This window comes from Oncorhynchus clarkii, chromosome 11, assembly GCF_045791955.1.
Source record: "Oncorhynchus clarkii lewisi isolate Uvic-CL-2024 chromosome 11, UVic_Ocla_1.0, whole genome shotgun sequence".
Classification (NCBI taxonomy): domain Eukaryota; kingdom Metazoa; phylum Chordata; class Actinopteri; order Salmoniformes; family Salmonidae; genus Oncorhynchus; species Oncorhynchus clarkii.
In genome coordinates this window covers 37,392,573-37,420,486 of record NC_092157.1, presented here as the reverse complement: position 1 = coordinate 37,420,486, position 27,914 = coordinate 37,392,573, and the positions used below count along the sequence as shown (strand labels likewise).

The 27,914-nt window shown below is 44.1% G+C and overlaps 1 protein-coding gene across 1 annotated transcript in view; it reads right to left on the bottom strand.

The window, feature by feature from the left end:
- The window catches only part of LOC139420492 (transcriptional activator GLI3-like), a 171,477-nt gene that overhangs the window by 54,747 nt on the left and 88,816 nt on the right, over positions 1 to 27,914 (bottom strand). Inside the window, exon 4 of the mRNA XM_071170697.1 lies at positions 15,819 to 15,924. Within this exon, the coding sequence (XP_071026798.1) occupies positions 15,819 to 15,924 (106 nt within the window). The remainder of the gene's footprint in view (positions 1 to 15,818; positions 15,925 to 27,914) is intronic.

Below are 27,914 nucleotides of genomic sequence, written 5' to 3'. Positions count from 1 at the left end.
ATTTAGGGGGTGGATCTCTGGATATCGGCTATATGTCGTCTTACCTCCTTTAGTAATGGCATTAATCGCATTTAGTCATTGGTCTGTTTCTCATTGGCCAGGATTGTCTTTCAAAAAACGTTTTGCCTCTTCGGGAGTTTTGAAGTGTCGCAAGGCTCCCTGGTGAAGAATCCTGATCTCGTTTGGGTATTTGAATCCCCTGAAGATGCCTCGGTCAATGGAGTATTTCTTCACTTCGTCAAATTCTCGGCGCTTTCGGCGTATTCCAGCTGACAGGTCCTGGTGTAAAGCGAGTTTGGCGTTTCCCACTGTGATGGTGTTGTTTTTCGCTGCCTGTAGGACTCGTTCCTTGTCGGTGAATCTCAGGAAACGTATGGTGATTGGGCGCGCTGGTTGTCTGGCTGCTGGTGGGGGCCTCAGTGCTCGGTGAGCTCTCTCGAGTTCTATGGGCCTGTCGGTGGGCAAGTGGAGCCACTCGGGAAGTTTGTCTTGCAGGTAGCGGATCAGTGGCATGTTTCCCTCTTCTTTTTCGCCCAGATTGAATAGAACACAATTATTCCTTCGCCCCCTGTTTTCCAGGTCCTCTGTTTTCTCTTCCAGATGCTCGATTTTCTTTTTAGCATATGCTATTGTTTCCATGGCATCTGTCAATAAGTTTTCCATGGATAGGATTCGCCCCTCTGCCTCGTCCAGGCGCCCCGCGTTTATGGTTATCTTGTTGTTGATGTCAGGCAAAGCGTTTTCCAGGATTGTCACCTTGCCCCCTATCGCACTGAGCTGAGAATTAATGGCATCTAATTTAGTGTTTAGTTCTGTACGTTGGGATCTCAACTCAGAAAGGATGTCTTCGACAGAGTGCGAGGTTGGCATTCGTTGTGCCTCGTGGGGGAGCGGGTTCTCTTGCTCCTGGCTAATGGCGCTAGTTTTTTCTGAAGCTAGCTTCTTCTTGGAGGCTTTTTCCGTCGCTAATACTCGGGTCCGGGTAAAAATGTCACCCGTAGTGTCGCCTTTTGTAGTCGCCATGACTTTTTCTTGCTTAAGCTAAATTTATGTGAACTTGGAGTGGAGGTAAGATTAGGAATTGGAAACTACTTGTGCGGAGCTCTTAGTTCATGCGGCCATCTCGTTCAAGGGTCACGTGATTCCCTCCTCTCTGCGCTTTTAACGGACCTCTGAGACTATCACAGTGCAGGTGCATTTATACAGAGACTTGATTACATACAGGTGGATTGTATTTATCATCATTAGTCATTTAGGTCAACATTGGATCATTCAGAGATCCTCACTGAACTTCTGGAGAGAGTTTGCTGCACTGAAAGTAAAGGGGCTGAATAATTTTGCACGCCCAATTTTTCAGTTTTTTATTTGTTAAAAAAGTTTGAAATATCCTATAAATGTCGTTCCACTTCATGATTGTGTCCCACTTGTTGTTGATTCTTCACAAAAAAATACAGTTTTATATCTTTATGTTTGAAGCCTGAAATGTGGCAAAAGGTCGCAAAGTTCAAGGGGGCCGAATACTTTCGCAAGGCACTGTATTTTACACGCTACTGTTGTCTATCACTGGACACAGGAAGCTGTGTGGAGATGAGGGGGAGCGCTCGATATCTCTCTCTCACAAGCAGACACACACACACACACACACATCGTTGTCTTGCTAGGAGAATGCACATCTCAGCAGGCACGTACGATACTCTATGCTATGATGAAGATAACAGGTGTTGTTCAACAGGAGGCAATGAGTGTGACAGGCTCAAGTCATAACAACCGGGCCCAGGTGTCAGACACACACACGCACATACACTCAAAGAAAAATGCACGCACGCAAACACACACAAGTAAACACACTCCTGTGAACACGGCGCTCCGACAATGTGAAGTCACAAACCTGTGAGAGCAGTGTCAGTGAGATGAACAACCCATGGGTCATACTCAGTGTTTCACATTTCACTGGATATACAATGAGTGTACAAAGCATTAAGAACACGTAATCATTAGGGAGGAGATGCAAACCCAACGTTAGATCAGTGTCTACATACTTACTGTACTGTGTGACCTTGGAAATTACCATGGAGTAAAATGGCAGGCAAGGTCAACTTGTAGTACCACACACTTTTCAGCTGTCTTTAAAAGCCCCTATAGCACTGTTCCAAATTATGGCAAAACACTATTACCATGAATGAGTGTATGAGCCTTTTTAAAGAAACATTTATGTTTCAGCTTGATTCTCTGCAGGCTTTTCACAGGCTGTTTGGAAAACCATTTCCAGACCGTAATTAAACTTAATTTCAGCCATCGAGATAAGGATGTCTACCGAAGTAAATCAACAAAGTGTTCACAAAAAAAATGAAACATGAAAGTGAAATCATACAAAATGAGCCTGCCTTTTTTCATGTAATTTCAAGTGGGCTTGGAAGTTCAGGCAACAAACATGAGACCAATGTCCATTTTTATGCTCCTCTTTCGTACTTTACGGTTCATTGCAGTTCGATAAATGTGCTCCAAGTAACACCGAAGTATCCACTCTCTTTCATTTCACTTTTCCAAAAAGTCACACTAGGTTGCTCTCGTTCAAAGTGAGAGTCAACAGTAAATACAGGTGGACTTAACCTTTTTCACAGGGTTTGTTTGAGTTCCTCTGGCATGCCCCAGGCTACAGAGAGGAGAATAGGGGACTCCTGGGTGTTGAAAGAAAACAGCTTCAGAAAGAGGAGAGCAAGTACACCTATCGCCAGCACATCCTCTCAGAGAATGTCTCCATAGCCCCTGTGTGTTACAAACGCACGTACGCAGCACACACACACACACACACACACACACACACACACACACACACACACACACACACAGTGCCTTACACAGTGACAGAGACTGACACCTGCAGACAAATAGTGTCAGGTATCCTCTACGCCCCATAGCCTCACTAACCCTTCTAGCCTGTAATGAGTTGTGGTGTTGGGGTTGGAGCCAGTCGGTCGGGGAGTGTGTGTGTATGTGCATGCGTGTGTATGTGTATATCCCATCCTAAGTGAGAGAGGAGAGGGGATCCAGAGGTGAACGTAGCCCAGGGCTGATAGGGCAGCGGCGTATCAGTGTACTGGCTAGAGAGAGAGCCCCGTGAACCACCTCAATTCACTCTGTCACAGTGGGCCTCATGAAATGAACCACTGCACAGACGGACTCAAGCAAATCACAAACAAAACACACAGCGACCAAGAAGGAGAGTCCCGCTGCTGGAGAGGGCTAATCCTTCAGACAGAAAGCGAGAGAAAGAGAGGACAGGGAGATAGAGAAAAGAGGAAAAAGAAAGAGGATTTATCAGGTTAAAGGCTGAGTGCAGTCAAAAACGTGAAATTCTCTGTGTTTTACATACAGTGCCTTCAGAAAGTAGTCAAACCTCTGGACTTTTCCCACGTTTTGTTGTGTTAAAGCCTGAATTCAAAATGTATTAAATTTAAAGTGTAATATATATATTTTTTTGAATTAAAAATGAGAAGCTGAAATGTCTTGAGTCAATAAGTATTAAAACATGATCAAAATAATTATGTAACAAGACACATAATAAGTTGAATGGACTCATTCTGTGTGCAATAATAGTGTTTAACATGATTTTTGAATAACTGCCTCATCTCTGTACCCCACACATACAATTATCTGTACGGTCGCTCAGTCAAGCAGTGAATTTCAAACACAGATTCAACCACAAAGACCAGGGAGGATTTCCATTGCCTCACAAAGAAGGGCAACTATTGGTAGATGGGTAAAAAAAAAAGCAGATCTTGAATATCCCTTTGAGCGTGGTGAATTTATTACTTACACTTTGGATGGTGGATCAATACACCCACTCACCACAAATATACAGGCGTCCTTCCTAACTCAGTTGCCGACGAGAAAGGAAACTGCTCAGGGATTTCACCACGAGGCCAACGGTGACTTTAAAACAGTTACATCGTTTAATGGCTGATAAGAGAAAACTGAGGATGGAGCAACAACATTGTAGTTACTCCACAATACTAACCTAATAGAGTGAAAATAAAAGAGGCTTGTACAGAATAAAAATATTCAAAAACATGAACTTTTTGTCCTGAATGCAAAGTGTTATGTTTGGGGCAAATCCAATACAACACATTACTGAGTACCAGTTTCCATATTTTCAAGCATAGTGGTGGCTGCATGTTTATGGGTACGCTTGAAATCGATTGTTAAGGACTGAAAAGTTTTCCAGAAAGACAATAACCTAAAACACAATACCAAATATACACTAGAGTTGGTTACCAAGAAGACAGTGAATGATCCTGAGTGACCGAGTTACAGTTTTGACTTAAATCGGCTTGAAAATCTATAGCAAGACTTGAAAATGTTGGTCTAGCAATGATCAACAACCTATATGACAGAGTTTGAAGAATTTTGAAAATCCACGTGTGAAGCTCTTAGACTTACCCAGAAAGACTCGCTGCCAAAGATGATTCTACGATGTATTGACTCAGAGGTGTGAATACTTATGTAAATGAGATCTTTCTGTACTTAATTTTCAATACATTTTCTACATTTTCTAAAAACATGTTTTCACTTTGTCATTATGGGGCATTATTGTGTGTAGATGGGTGAGAAAATATATTTAATCTATTTTGAATTCAGGCTGTAACACAACAAAATGTGAAATAAGTCAAGAGGTATGAATACTTTCTGAAGGCACTGTATATTTCCACACTACGAGGTTGGAATAATACTGTGAAATTGTGAAAATTATGATAATGCCCTTTTAGTGTAAGAGCTGTTTGAAAAGACCGCCTGAAATTTCAGAACGTTTTGGTGGGATGAGTTTTGGCCTGCCTGGTGACATCACCGGTGACATCATCAGTGACATCAACAGGCAGTACATTAGTTAATTGACCAATAAGAAAGAGAGTTCCAAACCTCTCTGCCAATAACAGCTACATTTCAGTTTTCCCTTCCCACTCAGACCACTCCCAGACAGTCTTAGCAAATTTCTTGCTTGAGAAATTGCTCTTTGCTAAGAAGCTATTTTTGTTGCCTTTTGACTATTTTCATTGAAATCAATCACAGTAAGGTACTTAATTGTTACCCATAAATGATTTGATATTGAGATTTAAAAAAAATGTCTGCATTGGACCTTTAGAAAAACATAATTGTCCTCTTCAAGCACTGAAAAAAGAAATCCATCAAATGTTTTCTAATATATACTCCTGTTAGGGGAGAAAGAGAGAGGGGGAAGGAAAAGAAAGCAAAGACCGGGGCAGGTGGGAAAGTCAACACACACAGCCTACTTTATTCTTACCATTTCATCCATCTTGCTGGAGTTGTACTAATAAAATGTCAAGTGGAGTTGCCTGATATTTAATCATGAACGGGCTGAGCTGCATAGTGGTACCCAGCCCCAGCACCACCGACCCCGCAGCTCTGGTCCCAGCCCAGGCCACAGCCCCGGCCCTTGACCTTATCAGGGTCTATGTTGGTTAAGTACAGGGGCGGCGGAGGATTCCTGAGCCTCATCAGGAAGAAAGACGTTTCACACACATACACAATCTCACCCACTACAGTAAGGCGCACACATCACTAACATCAAAAGGTTCTCTATAAATGATATATTGTCTTCAGAGTGGTTTGGTGCATTAAATATAGTTATTAGAGTATGACATAGATAGAGATAAGAGAAAGTGTTCCACCGGGATGCTGGCCATGACTGTGCTTCCCACAGTTGTGTCAAGTTTGTTAGATGTCCTTTGGGTAGTGGACCATTCTTGATACACACAGGAAACTGTTAAGAGTGAAAAACCCAGCAGTGTTGCGGTTCTTGACACAAACCGGTGCGCCTGGCACATACTGCCATGCCCCGTTCAAAGGCACCCCATTTAAATATGTTGTCTTGCCCATTCAACCTCTGAATGGCACACGTACACAATCCATGTCTCAATTGTCTCAAGGCTTAAAAATCCTTCTTTAACCTGTCTCCTCCCCTTCATCTACACTGTGACATCAATAAGGGATCATAGCTTTCACCTGGATTCATCTGATCAGTCTATGTCATGGAAAGAGCAGGTGGTTCTTAATGTTTTGTATACTCACTGTATATCCAAATTTGGCTGAACTTTCCAGTCTTCCAGTCCAATTTAATTCAACTTGCATCTCTCATTTATTAAAAAGCAATCTCTTTTGGACACACAAAATGCAACCTACTGACAAATACACACAGACAGAGCAGCACCAAATGCTAGTTGCATTCCTTTTAACAGTTCCGGCACCCCGCAGCTGTGTGCAGGACTGTGCCGCTCCCGCTGGATGATGCGTGCAGAGAGATACTTGACACGCTGACCCCTCTTCTGAGAGAGTGAGGTATCATGGAAGTTGAAGACAGCAGAGATGGGCTCTGTCTGTTGCTCATTCCAAACAGTTAAGGTCCAAACCACAGTGTGAGAGATGAAAACATTCTTCTCACACATGAATAATGGACTTCAGATTTGATTGGATAAGAGATAACACGGTGCTCAAAGAATAGAGTAGCCGTATGTGAGTGTGATTAATATCCTTAGTGAAGGAGGTGAAGGAAGAAGAAGAATTACAAAATGCCACGATAGCTCATAAGAGAGAATGAGAATGTATAAAGGGCAAAACAAGGAGGAGTGAAAAGGAGAGAAGGAGAGGTAGAGTCAGTGGAGGAGAGGAGGTAATGATCTCATTTCCTTCACCGTTAAAGCTGTCAATGGCCTTCAGAACAGTTTAACAAATGTTAAACAAATGTTTTTTTTAAATCGACAACATGTGGTAATATTATACATGGTTACCTTTATGTTTCCCCCCATTTACTTAAAGCTTGACGAGGGGAGAGATGGAGGGAGTGGACAGAGGGGGAAAATAAAGTATTTCTAGCAAAAAGCAGGCAGAATTTACGACCCTGTTCCCTAGATCTCGTTACTTGCTGTAACTGGCCCCCAGAGTGAATTCCCAGGGCCCCGAGCCCAAATCAGAATAATGGAAAGTCAACATTTTCTACACTTTCTTCTGACGGCCCACCGGGATGGTTCTGCCTGCCTCCACAAAGCAAGGGTCTGAGTCCCAACACTGACTACATACTGCACTCTCTCTTCAATCACATTATTTTGACTCACTTTAAAGTGGCAATCTGTACATATTTTTTTGCACTTTTAAATGAATTAAATATGCCCCTATTGCCATGAATTCTGATTAGAATCCCAGACTGCCCCTTTAACCTAACAACAATTATTAACTAAATAGTAGGTTAGTATGCCGACAGACATGATATAATTATATTTGTTGTGTTTTCTCGAATGCAGAACTATGTATAGCAATATCTATTTTCCAGTTTTCTTTTTACAAATGCATTGTACTATATATATATTTTTTTTAAATGAAAATAATATTCTAAGATGAAAAAAACATCAAGAAACAAACACACACATGAACCTCTAGGCCAGTAGGAAGGTGGGAGGGGCCTTTACAAAGCCAATTAAGCGAAGGCACTGATGTGACAGCTGGCCCCTCCCACAAACCCATTACCCCTTTAAATCAACAGACAGGCCTCTGGGAATGCATTCATAAAGCATCTCAAAGTAGAAGTGCAGTTTAGGATCAGGTCCTCCCTGTCCATATAACCATATTCCTTATGATCTAAAAGGCAGAACTGATCCTAGATCAGCACACCTACTCTGAGAGGTTTATTAATGAATACGGGCCCTGGAATTCTGGGATATACTGAGGTCTTGCTTATCAACAGCATTACCATAATCAATATTTAATATTAAAGTCAATTAGCCAACATTTGTAATGTCAATAATGTTGGTAAATGCAATTTAAAATTTTAAAACAGAGGGCCTGTAAAAGGTTTAGAGCATTTATATAAAACACTGTGATAATGGTGACTTGGGAATAATTTAAATGTCAATTTAAATCATAATAATGAATCACTTTCATCATTGACATTTATTTTATAGCATATAAACGGTTCATACACTTAGGTTATACAGTTACAATTGTATCTGCATTTTATTTTCTGAATCTTTATTTGGAAGACAAATCTAAACATGAAAAGCATTACTCAACAAACCCTTCTAAATATTTGAAATGATGAGTGAGGTAATGACATGGCTGTCGAATCTTCCCATTATGGGATTGACAGTTGAGCACAAGGCTTTGTTAACCTTAGGCAGATTGAACACACACACACACACACTCACACAGGCCCGCACGCACACACGCGCATACACGCACACACACATACACACAGTGACAGGCTGACTGACACACACAGCTAGCTGTTAGCACCTGTCTGTTATCTCCTCTCCTCCAGACTTTCTATTCCATTGTGCAACATGGGCGAGCTACAAATTGAGATCTCAAATATAAACAGGAGAGCAATAGATTTCTGTACAGTTACATGTGGAAATTCAAAAGGCCACTAGTAGATAGATAGATATTATTCTTATAGTCAAATAAATAATTTGCTGTAATAGTCTTAAATGAATTAAACCTACAAAAGATCAAAGGGAATATACGGCGAAATGACTGACTGGGTTATTCATTTGACCCATATTGTTACTACTCAATAAAAATGTGAATCACCCGTGCCACATTCTCATTTCTTTTGGTACATTTACAAATGAATGAAAGGGGCATTTCAACAGCTGTTGAGCTGGGTTGAAACAAACATATATGACATCAAATCAAATCTAACAACAATGTTGTACACAGTACAACCTACTATTGCAATTAAAATGATTATGTAGCTGTGAGTTTAGTGTGAATAAATACCCTTGATTCTTAAAACACAGTTTCAGCAGCAACATACATGTAATAACCAGCAGAAATGTACAAAAAAAGATGTATTCCATATGCCCTAAAAAAACAAATGTAAAATTGTCCACAATGTACGTGTAATAACCATAGTAATAGAATCACTAAAATATATTTATATGGTAGTAACAGCAGCTCTTAAGTAGAATTTAGCAACATGTCTAAACAGGTTTCCTTGGGTACTCAACTGTAAACCAGAGCAGGGCTTGTCACATGTCTACTCAACCAAAGACTTTATTTTTTCTAAACCTGCAGTATCCATCAACCACAAAATGCACAAGTGCCTTGAAAATATCCCGCTTCATCGCACAGTCATTGGGGGGAAAAAAGAAGACACCATCCATTTAGGTTTTCAAACCTGGTGTATTACAACAAAAATTATATAACTTCAAACTGCCCACAATTATGCTTATAGGCATTTATCTCATTTTCTCTCTAGATCCTGAAATTGCTTGAGAAAAAAAAAAAGAGGGAGAGATACTTTACCCCCGCCTCTCCCGCCCATTTCACAGAGTGGCGCGCAACTTTCTTTTTCTTCCCTTTTTTTTCTCCAGTGAAAATTGAAGGGGCTTTATGTCAAAGAAGGCTAAAGCCAGCCACTCCATATCAAGCAACGCAGTGTGAAAATTACTGTGGCCATGATAAGACTGCCAGATAGAGTGGGAGAGGAGAGAGAGGAGGGGGGGGGGAAACGAAAAGGAAGTGACTCTACTCAATTATACTGCAAAATTGGTATGACTGAAAATGTTTCATTCAGGTGACTGATAGTATCGGTGAAACAGCAATGCAGATAAAGGGGACTTTTGTCAAGAATAAACACCATTAATCACGAAGCCAGTTACCGCGTGACTGCCTGTCCAACGAATACAGCCTGACGCCACAGAGAAAGTATTTTTAAAAAGAAGGGAGGAGGAGGGGAGGGGTGGATGGGGGGAACCTGGTGACTTCACCAAAAGGAGGGTGACCTACGAATTCGCAGGGAACGGGGGATAAGGGGGAAAAAAGGGAGGGAGATGAGAAAAGTGGCTTGCTCTCCTCCTTCTCATTACTGACAGAAGCCACATAGAGATCATCTAGAGATGATAAAGAAATTAGCATTGGAATTTAATAGAATTTAGAGTCCCATTTTATATTTATTACAATTTATAAAGGTTTAATATTACCATCATTCTTTTAGGGTAAAGGAATAAATATAGGCTTATACTAAACAGGTTCATTTATAGGGAATTTACAAATGGTTTAGAGAGATTTATGAACACATTAATAAACGTATACTCAATAAACAGAAAATGAAAACTGCTAATGTTTGCAAATGTTGAATGAATGAATACAAATGATAAAACAGCTTTACATACAGTAAGAAAGGGTGAAACATCAGCCCAAAATAAATAAAACCCTCAACACATGAAAAGGAAAATCCAAAGGAAAGCTTAAACATGTCTCCATACATTTACAGTATTTTCCTGCAGCTCTTTATGAAAGCTGTTACACTATGCCTTTTGTCATTCTTTTGTCATGAAGTAAGTGTGTGTGTGTGTGTGTGTGTGTGTGTGTGTGTGTGTGTGTGTGTGTGTGTGTGTGTGTGTGTGTGTGTGTGTGTGTGCAATTCCAGGCGTCTTACCATCTGAAGTAGATGAGAAATCTGGAGGGAGGTGTGGAGATAAGACTGTGGTCTTTATGCTAAGCAGCGCGCCGCTACTCAATGTCCACATTTGGCTCTCTGACAACAGTTTATGTAAATAACCAAACAAAATGGCGTACACCTAAAGAACACACTCTACTCTCAGCCAAAAGGACACAGAGTGAGAAAGAGAGAGAGAGAGAGAGAGAGAGAGAGAGAGAGAAGAGAGAGAGAGAGAGAGAGAAAGAGAGAGAGAGAGAGAGAGAGAGAGAGAGAAAGAGAGAGAGAGAGAGAGAGAGAGAGAGAGAGAGAGAGAGAGAGAGAGAGAAAGAGAGAAAGAGAGAGAGAGAGAGCACAAAAATTCATATGTTCAAAAAGGTTTCAGTATGTTGTTACTAAGATGGAATGATCATTCTCATAATTGCATGAAAATAAATTACACTCTTTTTTGGGCAGTTAACTATGGTTTCACTGCAGCCGACAACAGAGTGCTGATGTTGTGTTGAAATGAATGGGACCTGCTGCTTTTCCCCCTGGTAGCCTCACAGAATACCTTACAGTCCGTTTGGGGACCACAGCTGTACAAATACACTTCTGAATGCTATAACACCACAGACAGGACGCAGCATACCTTTACAGGCCCAACACACACACACACACACACACAGGCGCACATACGCACAGACACACCTTCACCCCCTTCCAGAGTCAGAATCCACGTGTCTATTCACCACTTACACAGAACATTGTGCCAAATCAGTATGTTTTCCTTTTCCATTATCATCTTTACATTGTGACTTTGACATCATTACTACGACACAAATAATGTCATAGAGAATCCTCAGGAGACTTTACAAACAAGTGGCAGAACTAAACGGTAACATGACAAATCGCACACGTTATCTGAGTGGGATACGAATCTGTGGAGATACAGTACCTACGTTTAAACATTCCATTGTGTATTGTACTCAGGAGTAGATCATTCAAGCTAATTCTTAAGCAAATGCCTGCAGTGTCTTCGACAAGTCTTCAGACCCTGTGATTTTTGCACATTTTCTTAGGTTTCAGCCTTATTCCAAAATTGCTGACCAGCTATTTTCAGGTCTCTTTAGAGATGTTCGATCGGGATCAGGCCCGGGCTCTGGCCACTCAAGGACATTCAGAGACTTCTTGCGTTGTCTTGGCTGTGTGCTTATAGTCGTTTTCCTGTTGGAAGGTGAACCTTGTCCTAAGTCTGAGGTCCTGAGCTCTCTGGAGTAGGTTTTCATCAAGGATCTCTCTGTACTTTGCTCCGTTCACCGTAGGGATGGTGCAATGTTTCCATGACGCTTAGCATTCAGGCCAAATAGTTAAATCTTAGTTTCAGATAATCTTGTTTCTCATGGTCTGAGAGCCCTTTAGGTGCCTTTTGGCAAACTCCAAGCAGGCTGTCATGTGCCTTTTACTGAGGAGTGGCTTCCGTCTGGTCACTCTACCACAAATGCCCGATTGGTGGAGTGCTGCAGAGATGGTTGTCCTTCTGGAAGGTTCTCCCATCTCCACAGAGGAACTCTAGAGCTCTGTCAGAGTGACCATCGGGTTCTTGGTCACCTCCCTGACCAAGGCCCTTCTCCCCCGATTGCTCAGTTTTGGAGTCTTGGAGGTTCCAAACTTGGGGACCTTTAATGTTGCAGACATTTTTTGGTACCCTTCTCCATATCTGTGCCTCGACACAATCCTGTCTTGGAGCTCTAAGGTTTTTGCTCTTACATGCACTGTCAACTATGGGACCTAATATAGACAGGTGTGTGCCTTTCCAAATCATGTCCAATCAATTGAATTTACCACAGGTGGACTCCAATTAAGTTGTGGAAATACCTCAAGGATGATCAATAGAAACAGGATGTAACAGAGCTTAATTTCGAGTCTCATATCAAAGGGTCTGAATGCTTATGTAAATAAGGTATTTCTGTTTATTTTTCATTTTAAAAATTCAAACGTAAAACTTGTTTTCGCTTTTTCATTATGAGGTATTGTGTGTAGACTGCTGAGGATTTTATTTATTTAATACATTTTAGAATAAGGCTGTAATGTAACAAAATATGGAAAAAGTTCAGGGGTCTGAATACTTTCCGAAGGCAACGACCGTGACTACGCAAACAGTTGCAAGTCAATTACTTATCCCCTAAGAGTGTTTTGTTGTTTCAGTGGCCACATTCAAGCATAAGGGCCTCTAACTCGCGAGTAAACTCCCATGCAGATAATTTACTTGTAGTCAAATACTTCTGTTTGTTCTCGGCCCGTCTCCGGGTGACCGAGACCAGGCACTGTGCCACAAGAGAGGGCCTTTTGTTTCCACCGGTAGTCGTCAGTCGGCCAATAATGTCCCCTATGAAAGGCCCCAGCATACCCCACAAAGCCCCACAGCCCCCCAGTTCCCGATGAATCTAGGCCACCACACAATGAGGACGACGGTAGGGACGAGAGCTTCCATGGAGTCTGCTCTTCACTGATTCATGTGTTTATTTAAGAAGGAAGTGAGGAAGCATACTCTCAAGAGGAGGAAAAGGTCAGCATTTTCTTGGTCAGAGACACTGAGGTAGTGGGGAAGAGGGCTGTTGATCCTAGATCAGCTGCACTGAGGTCCTATTCTATAGTCATTAAAAAGTGGTTGGTCAGAGCTCTATATGCCGAGGGTATTGATAAAAGACTCCACAGTTTCCCATTTTAGACATGTAGGACATAGACATAGACATCCTCTATTATGTGGAAATGGATAACTTCCATTTCCACACAGAAACAGTACAGCATCAATGCATCCACACAAGGAAGGCAACCCCTGACCCTATCTTTAATATTGAATGGCACACGGGTGCCTTCCCATGCAATAATTCATAAACTAAACGATTATCCAAGCTTCTGCCTGTAATTGCACTCTTCCCTGCCTAATAGGGGTGGCGTGCAGCAGGAGAGTGAGAGAGCGAGAGAGAGTGGAAAAACAAAGGACAGTTAATTTGTGATTTCCTCCGCTCATTTGAAGGCAAATTAAGTGTCAAGCAGCTAATACAGAGCATATTTCATTTTATGAGCTTTTAATTTAATTCCGTCGGTCTCATATATCGCCGGATGCCTTTAGCTTAGCGCCTTCGCTAACGCTCCGTCCTTCCTCCCTCTTCTGCGGCGCCGGGACATAAATAAACATGTTTCAATTAGACCTGTCACAATAATAGGACAGGATTCTGTTCATTTGCAACGTTGGTTGGACGGCAGAATGTATCATGAGAATATGAAGCGGCTGCGTGTTTTTATACCGGACCAAGTCCTAGCATTAGCGCTGCTAGCGTTAGCGTGACGGCTAGCATTTCGAAGCTGGATTGATTGTACCGCCGCGGGGCCAGACCCACTGTAATTACCCGCTGTAATGAAACCTCTGTATGGGGAAGTAATGCCAATAATACTCTACTGTGTACTTAACCATATCTTTAAGAGGGCTAATAACAATTAATTCTGCTCACTAAGGAGAGCTTGTCTTAAAACAATTCTATATTTCTGTCTGAACCCCCCCCCCCCCCCACTTGTCCCCTGCAGGGCCATGCATGTTCTCTCTGTGTGCAGGGCCATGATGGCATTGTTGGGGGTGACTGGATCAAAATGCTCCTTCGTAAGGAATTCCAAAACACTATCCAATGAGACCAAATTGCCAGATGAAATTGTTCCCAAGCAATACTGAGTTTATGTTTACAGTCCAAATCTGAACCAAGGAACTACAGTAGCCTACATAACTCGGTAATCTGTCGATTAGACTGTACAAACCCTAAACAGTAACACCATGTAACACTGTTTCCTACTCTGAAAAGCAGCAAGAGTATTGGCATTGAGAGCAGAGGGTTTAGAGCCTGTAAGTAAGCATTTCACTGTAAGGTCTACCTGTAAGGTCTACCTGTTGTATTCGGCGCACGTGACAAATAAACTTTGATTTGAGATCTGAAAGGAACACGTGTAACTCGATAATGTGTGTACTAGTACCCAAGTCAATTTGAATAAGATCATCCACTAAATTGCCTTGTAATAATGAAAAATGGGGCCTTTCAGCGTGGCGTGTCATATTAAGCAGCAATACAAGTGGATAAACAGCCCATAAGTACGGCAACGACTCACGGCCACGCCTCCCCTGACAGGCTGAGCAAACGAAGCGCGCCAGCCAGATAACTCTTATCCGGACAGAGATCGAGTGACTGAACACGTTCGTTCTGCGCAACTTCTCTTACCCCTTTATTTAATTCAGTGGGTTCCATGTCTCCCCCTTCCCCCTAACCTGTGCTCCAGATCTCTCCAAAGCGCCTCTGACTGATAACAAACACGGCTGTTTGTTTGAGCCGTATTGGCGGCACATGTTCTCTGCAGAAGCTAAATGCTCAATTATATTTGCCATTTTGTTTGCTTTGACACGGGGCATCAATCACTAACCCTTTTTTTTATTTCCTTGCCTCTCCCTCTCTCCTCTGAGACGAGGGGGGGGGGGAGACATAAAAAATGCATAATGCTTAGTGGCACATCAGCAAGGGAGAGATATGACTCCTGAGGATGGGGGGGTTGATAATGAAGAAGAATTTCAAACATAATGTGGCCCAAGTAGCTGCCCCATCCAATTTGTCCCAGTCGCGCACTGATCGCTTCCTTGCTGTCTCTGGGTGAGAAATTAGTGATGCAAGGGCGACAGAGCATCCACTACCAGCACTCACTGTTCAGGCAGAACAGAGAGCAAAAGCGGTGGAGTGAAAGAGAGAGAAAGAATGGAGAGAGTGAAAGACAGTTAGAATGAGAGGGATTCTAATATGTGTGTTATTTGTGTGTGTGTGTGGGTGGGGGGAGTGCATACATGGTACAGTGCATATGTCAGAAGAGATGTGTGTGTGTGTGTGTCAGTGAAGGTGTGTGTGTCAGTTGAGATGTGTGTGTCAGTGAAGGTATGTCAGGTTGGGAGTTGACAAGACTTGATCACTGTGCTTATGAGAATAACATGCTCAGAGGCCCTAGTTTCCATGTTTCTGGCACATGTTAATTTGCGTGTCTCTGACATGTGGATCATGTTACTCCCAGACAGGGCCATGACCTTTGATCTGGAGAGCAGGGGAGCACAGAGCACCTCTGAGGAGGATGCAACATGCCTTGGGGTGTTGGAAACAGGAGCATCTTATTAATATTGCCATTAACACTACTGGGGGTTCTTGCTGATACCAATGATGTGATACTGATATCCAAATCACTTCCCATTAGTCCCACTGGTAGAATTGTACTAATTCCTTTGCATTATTTTATGTAAAGAAGAAGTGGATGTGTACGGGGATGGGGGGGTTGTGTGTGTGTGTGTACAGTCTGTGACACTCACACGTGTAGAGGGGGAACGGGGGACGGCTCGTAGATGTAGCGACCCTGGGCATGTCTGTCGTCGATGGGCACCGGTGGATGGAAAGCAGGGAAAAACTGCGGCGGTGCTACATGGGGATAAAGAGAACGAGAAAAGAGAAAGAGAGAGAGAAAAATGTTAGAGATGACACTGCTACAGACAATCAGACTTAAAGCCAATAACATTTATTTTATAAAGCCCTTTTTACGCCAGAAGATGTGACAAAGCACATATCTCTTTGCATGCCATTGAATCATGGTTGCATGTGTTGACTCAATGTGTTTTTGAGGGAATTATTAAGTAATGTTCCTCTTCCGCCAGTCTCAGGACAGAGTAATGGAAAGCAGTGGTTGATAGCCATCTTTCAGGAGGCCCTGCCCAAATGAGACCTCGTTAAAATAACTGAACTAAAAAGCCTCACTGCCTTAGAATGTTCACTAAGAAAGTGCACTTAAAACATCTCAAAATAAACCTAGACACAAATTAACTTCAAGACTTTTGCCTTTTGTCTTGCTGTAAGGCTGATCAGGCATAAATACACTTTTTACACTGAGGAACAGCCATTGAAACAGAGGGAATAGGGAGAAAAATTGAGGATGTGTTTGGAAATCATTTCAGGCAGGGAAATGATTTGTCACAACTGTCAGAGAGAAGTATCTAATTCCCCAGATAAAACATTTGCATAATATCAGCACTTTGCTATTTTTACCCCCTGAGAGAGAAGCTGCTGAGTTGTTGCATGGGCTGGAAACATACAACTATATAAGTTCAAGTCTCCTCACCTCAACTGCAACATCTACCCTATGGTATACAATCCCTCAAGCAAGTGCTGGAATGCTGTGTTTTGAATACCTCATATATCCATTGTAGGACAAGTTCAGTATGAGCTATGTCTATTTAAGTGCATCTTGCCCACACTACCCGAGGGGCTACTTGAACCCTTGTGAAAATGGAAAGGGTTAAAACACACACACACAGACACACACACACACACACACACACACACACACACACACACACACACACACACACACACACACACACACACACACACACACACACACACACACACACACACAAACAGGGAGGGGAGGAGGGCGCTTTGTGATAGGAAGTGTTTTTAGCGTGTAAACATCTGGCGCCCGTGTGCCAGCAGTAGTGGGATGGGCAGGCTGCCAGGCAGCCAGGGGGAGTGGTGCCAAACAGCTGGATCTAGTTGTGCACCCTGGTCAACGCCAAACATAGGGCCCACTGCTGGGCAGCAACACAGAGAGGTTTATCCCCCCTGGCTCACTCAGGCTTGCTGCTCTACCTCAACTAGCTCATCACTTACTAGCTCATCACTTACTAGCTCATCACTCACTACCTCAACACTCACTACCTCAACACTCATTATCTAAACACTTATTATCTAAACACTCACTACCTACCCTGTCCAAGCTCTACCAACAGGACAACTCGGACAGGCCTTGTTTAGTGGAACTGCAGCGCATGCAGGTCTTAAAAGAGAAAGGTGTTGTATCACGCATCATGTAAGCAGATGGATATAAATCAGATGCATCCTGGTGAATAGATTAGGAATGTTTTCTATGATTGCATACCAGTTGTGTAAGCCTTTCTAAATAATGGCTTGCATTGTTTATCAAAATAGAGTATACAGCACAAATCCTGGCTTTAACATGGAAAATGACACTTTGATCATGAGGCCCAAAAACATACTGTGGAACAAATCTGTGCTATTAAATTCCTTTCCAGTGTCTTACACAAATGTGAAAATGTATTTGAACTGAACTTGTTTTTTGTAAGAAAGATAGGACGTCAAAGAGACGTGATAGCTAAATGCCTACTGCAGCAGCCCTCTGGCACTGTGTTTGACTATCTGTCTCTTCGATAGCTTCCTTCTGATGAATCGTGTTTGGCCCGGCTCTCCTTCTCTATTTCCAGGTCTTCTCTGAAGGAGAGGAATCTGGACTCTGCTATCAGTTGTGTTGATCTAACGCAGTCTTAAAGCTAGGGTCTCTAAGCCGTCTCCTTGACTACTCATGGGAAACCCTGGGCTGAAACTTCAACCTGTGAGGCAGGGCAGAGGTCTACGGAGGGACTATAGAGATTTCAAATTGCAGAACCTCTCCTGCTCCAGTCTGAATAATACTACTTCTCCTCCTCCATCTCCTCTACCACACCCGCCTCTCCACTCTGGATTACCCAGATCCCTCTGGAGCTGCTCACTCAACACACCCCTGTGCCTTCCCCCTCCTTCTTCCTTCTTTCCTCCTGGAGTTCCTATCCTCCTTCCCTCCCTCCTGGGCTTAGCCAACACTCCTCCCTCGCCTCAGCCTACAGCAGTCAGTTAAGGGAGCTGCTTTATTTGAATCCCTGTCCGAAGTTTACTTTAGCAGGGCCCCTATCTAAATAGGCTCTGCCACACTACCTCCATTAGGAAGGCAGCCCTGTGTGCCACTTGAGGGAATGTAACAAGGGAGAGAGAGAGAGAGAGAGAGAGAGAGGGTGAGTGGGGGAGAGAGAGAGTGGGTGAGTGGGGGGGGGGGGGGGGAGTGGGTGAGTGGGGGGGGGGGGGAGTGAGTGAGTGGGGTGGGGTGGGAGAGAGAGAGAGAGAGAGAGAGTGAGTGAGTGAGTGGGGTGGGAGAGAGAGAGAGAGAGTGAGTGAGTGGGGTGGGAGAGAGAGAGAGTGAGTGAGTGAGTGAGTGAGTGAGTGAGTGAGTGGGGGGGGTGAGTGAGTGGGTGAGTGGGGAGAGAGAGAGAGAGAGTGAGTGGGGGGAGAGAGAGAGAGAGAGTGAGTGGGGGTGGGTGGGTGAGTGGGGGTGGGTGGGTGAGTGGGTGAGTGAGTGAGTGAGTGAGTGAGTGGAGAGAGAGTGAGTGGAGAGAGAGAGAGAGAGAGAGAGAGTGAGTGGAGAGAGAGAGAGCGAGAGAGAGAGTGAGTGAGTGAGTGAGTGAGTGAGTGAGTGAGAGAGAGAGTGAGTGAGTGGGGGGGAGAGAGAGAGAGAGAGTGACTGGGGGGGGTGAGTGAGTGAGTGGGTGAGTGAGTGAGTGGGGGGGAAGAGAGAGAGAGAGAGAGAGAGAGAGAGAGAGAGAGAGAGAGAGTGAGTGGGGGGAGAGAGAGAGTGAGTGAGTGGGGGGGAGAGAGAGAGAGTGAGTGGGGGGGGGGGGGATGACAAGGGAGAGGGAGATGACAAGGGAGAGAAAAAGAGAGAGTGTGCTCCATCCCACAATCCATCTCCACTGTCTCCTGTGGGGACTACTTGGTTGACTGGGAGTAAATTGTCCCTGAATGTATTCAGGGGCCTCTTTAGAATACAGACACAGCTGGAGGTTATATAAAGTTAATGCGCGTGTCACAGCTTTTACCATCCCCACCGCTGATATAGTAAACCATTACAGGGTGAAGCGTAACTTGTATCCAAATGGCACCCTATTCCATATTTAGTGCACTCGTTTTTACTGGTTAAAAGTTATGCGTTACACTGAGTGTACAAAACATTAGGAACACCTTCCTAATATCGAGTTGCACCCACTTTTGCCCTCAGAACAGCCTCAATTCATCAGGGCATGGACTTTACAATGTGTCAAAAGCTTTCCACAGGGATGCTGGCCCATGTTGACTTCAATGCTTCCCACAGTTGTGTCAAGTTGGCTGGATGTCCTTTGGGGTGTGGACCATTCTTGATACACACGGGAAACTGTTGAGCGTGAAAAACCCAGCAGCTTTGCAATTCTTGACACACTCAAATCAGTGTGCCTGGCACCTATTACCATACCCAGTTCAAAGGCACTTAAATCTTGCCCATTGACCCTCTGAATGGCACACATTCACAATCCATGTCTCAGTTGTCTCATGGTTTAAAAATCCTTCTTTAACCTGTCTCCTCCCCTTCACCTTTTGATGAGTTGATCATTTGAATCGGCTGTGTAGTGCTAGGGCAAAAACAAAATGTGCAGCCCTTTGGGTCCTCAGGACCAGGACTGAGAGCCAGTGATTACACTGATTGAAATGGATTTAACAAGTGACATCAATAATGGATCATAGCTTTCACCTGGTTTCACCTGGTCAGTCTGTTATAGAAAGAGCATGTTTTGTACACTCAGTGTAGATAGAGAATAGGGTGCCATTTGGGACGCATCCATACTGTATTGTACCAACCAAATACAGTATGTCAATAACAGAGCAAAACCCTCAGAAATAATGGGGCACAGTCAGGCAACTTTTTGCTTTGCAGGGGGGGTGTAATCAAAATCTGTCCATTTGAGTACATTTCCAAAACAGCAACTCATCAACAATTCATCACTATCAAGTACCAAATAAGTTTACAATTCTTTTGAAATATTTTAATGACCCTGCATAACTTTGCATGGGAGCATTTTTTGTTTCATATTTTTACAGATGGAACTCATTAAGATATGATTACAAATGGGTCTGTAATGAAAGGGCAATTAGTGGGCAACGTTGACCAGACTCATTAGTTGTAATTCAACACAAAACACACCGTTACTGAGCACCAAAAGCCTGCTGCTTCCCCTTCATTATGAAGAGGATGATAATTACTTTTTATTTTATAGGACACAAAGGATTTTAAAGAGGGGGGGTAGAGAGAATAAAGCCTGAAGCATATCATTCTAGTTGGTTGTTATTAGATCATTTCCTTCCTTTATGTGAGAAATGTAAGGTCCAATACAAAGTGTATCATTATTTTTTATTTAAATAGGCAACAGCCATAGTTTGTGTTGCCGTACTTGAAAATAATCTGAATAGTCAACTACACTCGAATCGAATCTGAACTGTAATTTGACATAAACAATATCTCTGTTTCCTAATCAGAAGAGTTGATGACTTGTCATAACTGAGATTCCTCCTGTCCCGTACTGAGTGCTCCCTGACTCTCCTCTGGCACTGTCTTCGTCCCAAATGCCCCCCCCCCCCCCCAAAGGGTGCCCTATTACGTATAGTGCACTACTTTTGACCAATACACTAAATAGGGGATAAAGGTGACATTGGGATGCATCCACTGTGTCATCTGCAGCTTGACACTGAGGAAGAACAGTCATCCAGAACCCACTGAGCTTCTCCTCTGCGCCTCGAAGTTCTGGTGCAATAGCACAAAGACGCACTGACAGATTGTCATAACCGACTAAAGCGGAGTAAGAAAAGGGCTGCTGCCAGGGCCTGCTCTGCTCCAGAGGTTTGTGAATGGGTAATGTGGAACATATGACAGTGGTGCTGGGCCTGCCAAGTTACATTACCCCACTTCTCTCCTCGCTCATGATCTCAGCACTCGGGCACGCTCGCCAGACAATGGCTGAGGAGCGAGTAGAGGAGTGCTAGCTTAGTTGAGTGTGTGAGAGATGCTCATTGAGTGTGTCTGGGGGGGAGGTGTGTGCGTGTGTAAATTACTGTGAGTAACAGCATATGTGAATGAATGAGTGAGTGTGTGCATACACACACGTGTGTGTGTGTATTTACCGCTAAGCAAGACCTAACGTAACCCCCCTGCAATCCCCTCCTTGTCTCTCCACTCCACAAACTGTGTGACATGTCCACCACAAACACCTCTGCATGATCACCAATCACACCAGCACACCTGTGTCTGTGATTGGCTACAACTGTTCACATGAAAGGAACCCCATGCGAGTGTGATGTTGGAGGTTATTTTGGGGAATCAACCCCTGCTCTGGTTGCTTGCTTGTGTTTGCTCACACTGAGACCTCAAGCTGAACATGTAAATCACACATTCCCGGGACTGTTTAGCTAAGCTCAGTGGGAGTTGCTGTTGACTTTTGGAGTGGCTTGCTTAATTACAGTCCCAGACTGTTGTACATCTAATAGGCTAATTACCGCTGAATAAATTAGCCTAATGCTCCAGCTGTGCTGAGGCTCTCTGCAGTACTGTACGAGGTGTGTGTGAGTGGCCTAGACTCAGGAAAACATCTAGTGTGTGTGTGACTGAGGAGCAAACAAATCCTTTACTCAGCAAAGACTAATTGTGAGAGAGAAGACAAGGCGAGAGAGGTAGAGGTTAAATAAATGAAGAGCGTTTTAATTCTCTCTGCCCATGCATCAACGAGAGAGACATTCGCACTTTCTCCTTTACAAGTAAATCAATACAGTTCTCCTCTCTGTCTCTGTCTCTACTGCAGAAGTCACTCTACGCAAAGTCTTTTGGTCTGTGTCTAGGCATTGCTGACCGTTTAAACCAATAAGGCCACATTGTGTAGTTGTTTAAACCAATCAGGAAGCAGGCTAGAGATCAGAGTTGAGATTAGGCAGACAAATATGTTTGGTCAAAGTAACTTACCCTCCCTTATTCCCCCTACCGTACCCCACCTCAAACAGCTCAATGGAAGTCCCCTATCTGCAAGAGATTAACCAAGTGGAGTCAATATTAACAAATTGCGCACCCGACAAGGGCCCTCCCTCCCTCCTCCTCCATCCCAGTACAGAGCAGCAGAAAATAACTGAAGGTTATTTCATGGGGTCCTCTGCGGAGCGCCAATCTATCTCCTGCATTTGGTGAATTCCTCCAGATTGCCTAAGCTGGGAAGCAGAACAAAGCGCCGTGCGTCGGCTCACCCTCCTCTTCCTCCTCCCTCTCCTTCCCCTCCCCCTTTCCCAGCTGGGTAGAGATTTACACAGCGATTTAGCGGCAGAAACACTGCACTAAAACTCTCTAGTCTCCACTCTGTCTCCCACTCTCCCTCTCCCTCTCTCTCAATTAATTTCAAAGGGCTTTATTGGCATGGGAAACACATGTTTACATTGCCAAAGCAAGTAAACATTAACATTACACTCACAAAAGTTCCAAAGGAATAAAGATGTTTTAAAAAAATTATTACAGCTATTGTAACGTTGTGCAAATAGTTACAAAAGGGAAAATAAATACACAAATATGGGTTGTATTTACAATGGTGTTAGTTATTTACTGCTCTTTTCATGTGGCAACAGGTCACAAATATTGCTTCTGTGATGGTATTTCACCCAATAGATATGGGAGTTTATCAAAATTGGATTTGTTTTTGTATTCTTAGTGAATCTATGTAATCTGAGGGAAATATGTGTAATATTGTCATACATTTGGCAGGAGGTTAGGAAGTGCAGCTCAGTGTCCACCTCATTTTGTGGGCAGAGTGCACATAGCCTGTCTTCTCTTGAGAGCCAGGTCTGCCTACGGCGACCTCTCTAAATAGCAAGTCTGTACATAGTCAATGCTTTCCTTAATCTTGGGTTAGTCATAGTGGCCAGGTATTCTGCCACTGTGTACTCCCTCTCTATCTCTCTCTGCCCAGTGCATGACCCCCGAGCAGCCTGCCCCCCAGATTTTTATTTTATTTTATTTTTTTAAATTCTACCCCTTTTTCTCCCCAATTTCGTAGTATCCAATTGTTGTAGTAGCTACTATCTTGTCTCATCGCTACAACTCCCGTACGGGCTCGGGAGAGACGAAGGTTGAAAGTCATGCGTCCTCCAACAACCAACCAACCAAGCCGCTGCTTCTTTAACACAGCGCACATCCAACCCGGAAGCCAGCCGCACCAATGCGCCGGAGGAAACACCGTGCATCTGGTCACCTTGGCTAGCGTACACTGCGCCCAGCCCGCCACAGGAGTCGCTGGTGCGCGATGAGACAAGGACACCCCTACCGACCAAGCCCTCCCTAACCCGGGCGACGCTAGGCCAATTGTGCGTCGCCCCACGGACCTCCCGGTCGCGGCCGGTTACGACAGAGCCTGGGCGCGAACCCAGGACTCTGATGGCACAGCTGGCGCTGCAGTACAGCGCCCTTAACCACTGCGCCATCCGGGAGGCCACAATCATACATCTTGCGGTAGAAAGGAAATGATTTAAACCTCAGCTTAACTCAACAGGACCAAGCTACACACTTATTTGGGTTTTATTCCCATGTGATTGATATTGGTCTGACCGAGACCATACTATTTTCAGATCTGTGTTTTTTTAAAGTCGAACTGCAATTAAAAAAATAAATAGGAACATTTTGTGCCAGACCGTCCACAAAACATATGTTTTAAGCATGTCTAATACATCGTGTATATATACTACTATAAGTATATGATAAGATAAGATGCATTTTATTGTCAATTAACTTGAATGGAAATGTGTATTTTATGCTCACATCCCAACTGTCTCGGCTGGTGTGAGTCTGAGTCAATGGGAAAGTGCACTATCCTTTCATTCTCTCACAGCCTAATGATGCAGGTCCACTCTGGATTGACCCTCCATAGCTTCGATATCCCCACGGTGCAGCTCCCCCTTGGCCCCACGGCAGGTCATATTGGGGCTGACCCAGCATGACAGCGTGTAGGAGAGTAACTCTGCTGTGTGAGAGTCAATGACTGAGGCTAATACAGCTGTTCTGGCTGTAAGGCTAATAATACACAGGCCTGGCACGGCAGGGGAAAGAGGCACTCGGACCTAGCTCAATTCTAACCCACCGAGAGAGAAAGTAGCTAGCTAGTGAGCAGGGTTGGGATTCAACATGGCATTGGTCAGCATGACTGTGGCCAAGGGCATCCAAGTTGATGTCCACATGTGTTATGGGGACAGTTTAGGAGAAAACTAGGAACTTAGTAGACATGGTTTATTTATTACTATCTATTTCCCTCATTAGTTATGTACATTTTACATTTACATTGTGTTGATTTATTCTGCGGTCTGATAGATTTCTTAATTTTTTTAAACGTGATATTCAAGATTCAAGAATTCTGTCCGTTATTCACATAACAAACTAAGTTGTTAGGAATTTGCATATGTAGTGCTCATGCTTGTTTACAGACAATCTCTCTAAGTAGACTATATCTATTGTCCATTATGGGTGTCTAATGGAGGAAACGGTGGGTCACACCAGGCAGTGTAACGCAAAAGGGAAACCCAGAGCTGTGTCCCAAATGGCACCCTATTCCCTACTTATGGATACCTATGGATTCTAGCCAAAAGTAGTGCATTTTAGTGAATAGAGTGCCATTTGGGACGCAGATTCACAGCAAGCAGCAAGCAGACAAATGACTGGGGTCGTCACCTCTGGGCCAATTACAACCCTGGCTCTTCCCCTCCGCACCACAACACTCTCTGTAGCTCTCTCACTCTCTTTCTCTTTCTCTCACACTCTTCCAAGTCTTTCTCTGTCTCTCTCCACATGGGCCTATATTTCTGTCTCTTCCTCACTTCACCCCCTTTCTTTCTCTCCCCCTTCTCTCTTTGTCCCTTACTCAAAGCCGAGCCTGATCTCCCCCCTCCCAAAAACAAGGACAACTTGTAATCCATTTACTCCACTCTTGTCAACAAATTCCCCCACCAAAAATAATCCTGAATGACTTACAACCAGAGCTAGGTACTATCAAGGGAATGGAGGGAGAGAGAGAGAGAGAGAGAGAGAGAGAGAGAGGGAGAACACACAATGAGAAGGAGCGATTGCACCCAAAGAGAGAAGAGAAAAGAAAAGGAGAGTAGAACATGCAATACTGTACACAGAGGAGCGAGGGAGTGTAGAAGAGAAGAGAAAAGAGCGGAACTTGGTGTCACAGTGATATTTTAGCATTTTGTCACGCAGGCGGCGCCCTGGGGTCCCCATGGTTCCTGTGCCTGTGAGAAAGAAGGGGCGCCATGTAAAAACTGAACGAGGATTAACGCTGCCGGAGTGTTTTAATGAGACCTGAAAGTTGCGGGCACCGGAAAGCAACGCTGATTGAGCCGGGCCAGAGAGGCAGAGAGTCTGGCTCCCGGAGGCCCCTGCAGCATCCCAGCGGTCCAACAGGCCCCAGCCATGAGCCTAAGCTCAAACTGCTCACACCGAGCCACATCAAAGCAGCCCCGGCTGAGGGAGCCGAGCCGAAGAGAGAGAGGAGAGGAGGAGATGGAGGAGAGGAGAGGAGAGGAGAGGAGAGGAGAGGAGAGGAGAGGAGAGGAGAGGAGAGGAGAGGAGAGGACTGGATGGATGGAGGAATCCCTTATCTCCTCCTGGGAGGATGCTGCTCTGTGGAGCGAGATTGTCTGGAACTGCCACCTGTCCCAGCCATCTTTGAAGGAAACACTAAGCCTATGATGGCCCTGACCTCCTCGAGCTCCCATTCCTTTATGTCTCTCTTCATTTTCTGCTTTGTTACATCCACCCTCCTACTCCTCTCTCCTTTACTCTCCTTCTCCAGTCTCACTTTCTCTCTCATTGGCACTTCTTCTCTCCCGTTTTTGCCCTTCCATCTCTCTTTCTTCCTCCCTTTCTCCAGTCCTCTTTCTCTCTCTAATTTCTCTCACTTTCTTTCTCTCTCTTACTCTCTGCCTCTTTTTCTCTCCCTCTCTCTCTCTTTTTAAGTCTCTACCCTGTGGTATGGACAAGAGGATGTACTCTAGTCTACTTAGTTGCTCCAGCCCGTAACGGAGCTGAGAGGAAACATGTTAATTACCCAGCATGTCTCAGCCCCCTCCTCCTATAGAATAATAGGTACAGTCCATCCTCCAGAGAGAAGAAGAGAGGAGAGGGGGGAGGGAGGGAGGCGTTGGGGGTTGGTTGAAGGGATAAGGGTGCTAACTCTATGAAAAGAGGGACACAAATCGCTGTGCTACAAGGCCGGGCGGTGAGATTTGCTTACAGTGAACAAACATATAGGCAGGCATGAAATGAGTGTGACTGTCCCACTCCACACCGGGTGATTATCCTGCTTCTTATTCCCTTCAGGAGGGAGAGAAAAGAAAAGGCTCAAGATGTCATGGTTTAAAAAACATCAGGAATAGGAAGAGAAGACCCATGAGCCTCATGTTGTTCCTGCCTGCACTCATGTCTTTATGGACATTATGTTGAATGGCGTTATTGTTGTGGTTGGTGGTGTGTTTGTTGATGTTAGTTGTCGTGGTGACGTATCCTTACGGACAGTCAGAGAAACATGCTGCAAGTCTATTTTTTAAGCCTTCGCCACTTCAAAGCACGCCTATTGTTTTAGGCATGTGATGCCTCTGCGCGTTTTCTGACCGATTAGCCATTCTTAATTTGACAAGGGGGTTCAAAACACAGACAGATGTTGCATGAATGATATAAAGAAACGCCGAGTACTCATTTGTTAAGATATTTCTCATTCTTTTTGAGCCACTCCAAATGAATATTGCTATTGTAACAATATTATTAACAACATTATTGTTAAAAAATGCAATTCACGCACGTTCTCGGGCTCTGTGGTACTAAGAGTAAATGCAAGAAAGCCTGACCTTCACTTAAGAGCGAAAGTGTCTTTCTTTGACCACTTCAAACTTTACCCGCATTATACTGTGAGATTCCTGTAATAAGCTGTATAAAAGGGGATCACAGCGATTATCCCTGGTGCGCTGGACTGCGGAGCTAATTCAAGAGCTGCCCAGCCATGTTTCTCTTTCATAATCAAAGGAGGTGGATGGAAGAGATTCCTTTCCGTGGCCTGTACTGTAGGGTGGCCCCCGGGTTCCCCACGGGTTTCTCCCCCCCCCCAATTGTTCTTGAAATGGGTACATGTCTCCCAGTGCATCCCCGCCACCACCCCCACTCCTCTGTATTATAATTGCTGTGGGGAGGAGTGCTTGAAACTGTTTTGCCAAAACCTGTGACAAGGAACCAATGTGGAACCCAGAAAGTTGGCCTCCTTGAGCGAGGAAATGCTTTATAAAGTACTTTTCCAGTGTGGGTTATTTTCGCGACTTTTTTCTGTGTCAGGAAATCTTTCCTATAGTTACTGTAGGGCCTATACTTCTGACTCTGAATCAGGGAGAGCAGTAATGTAGTCGTTAACTTTGTGACAGCCAGCTCATTCAGTTCACTGATCAGCTGCTGTAGTTTGATAAAGAGGCAGACAGATTGACGTGGACCCAGTACTTGCCATGTTACGGACCAGTATACCTGAATTAACTTAACCCCTGTCTGGAGCTGGAGATCATCCCACCCCCCTATCCATACGCCCTGGGTCTGGTTGAGAGCTGGCTGGCTCCCCACAATCCCAGGTAATGGTCACTTCTGTCAGAGCTTTGGCCAAAAAGAGCAAGGTTTTAAGGGATATAGCCTGATGGTATCCAAACCATCCACTAGACCAGCCATC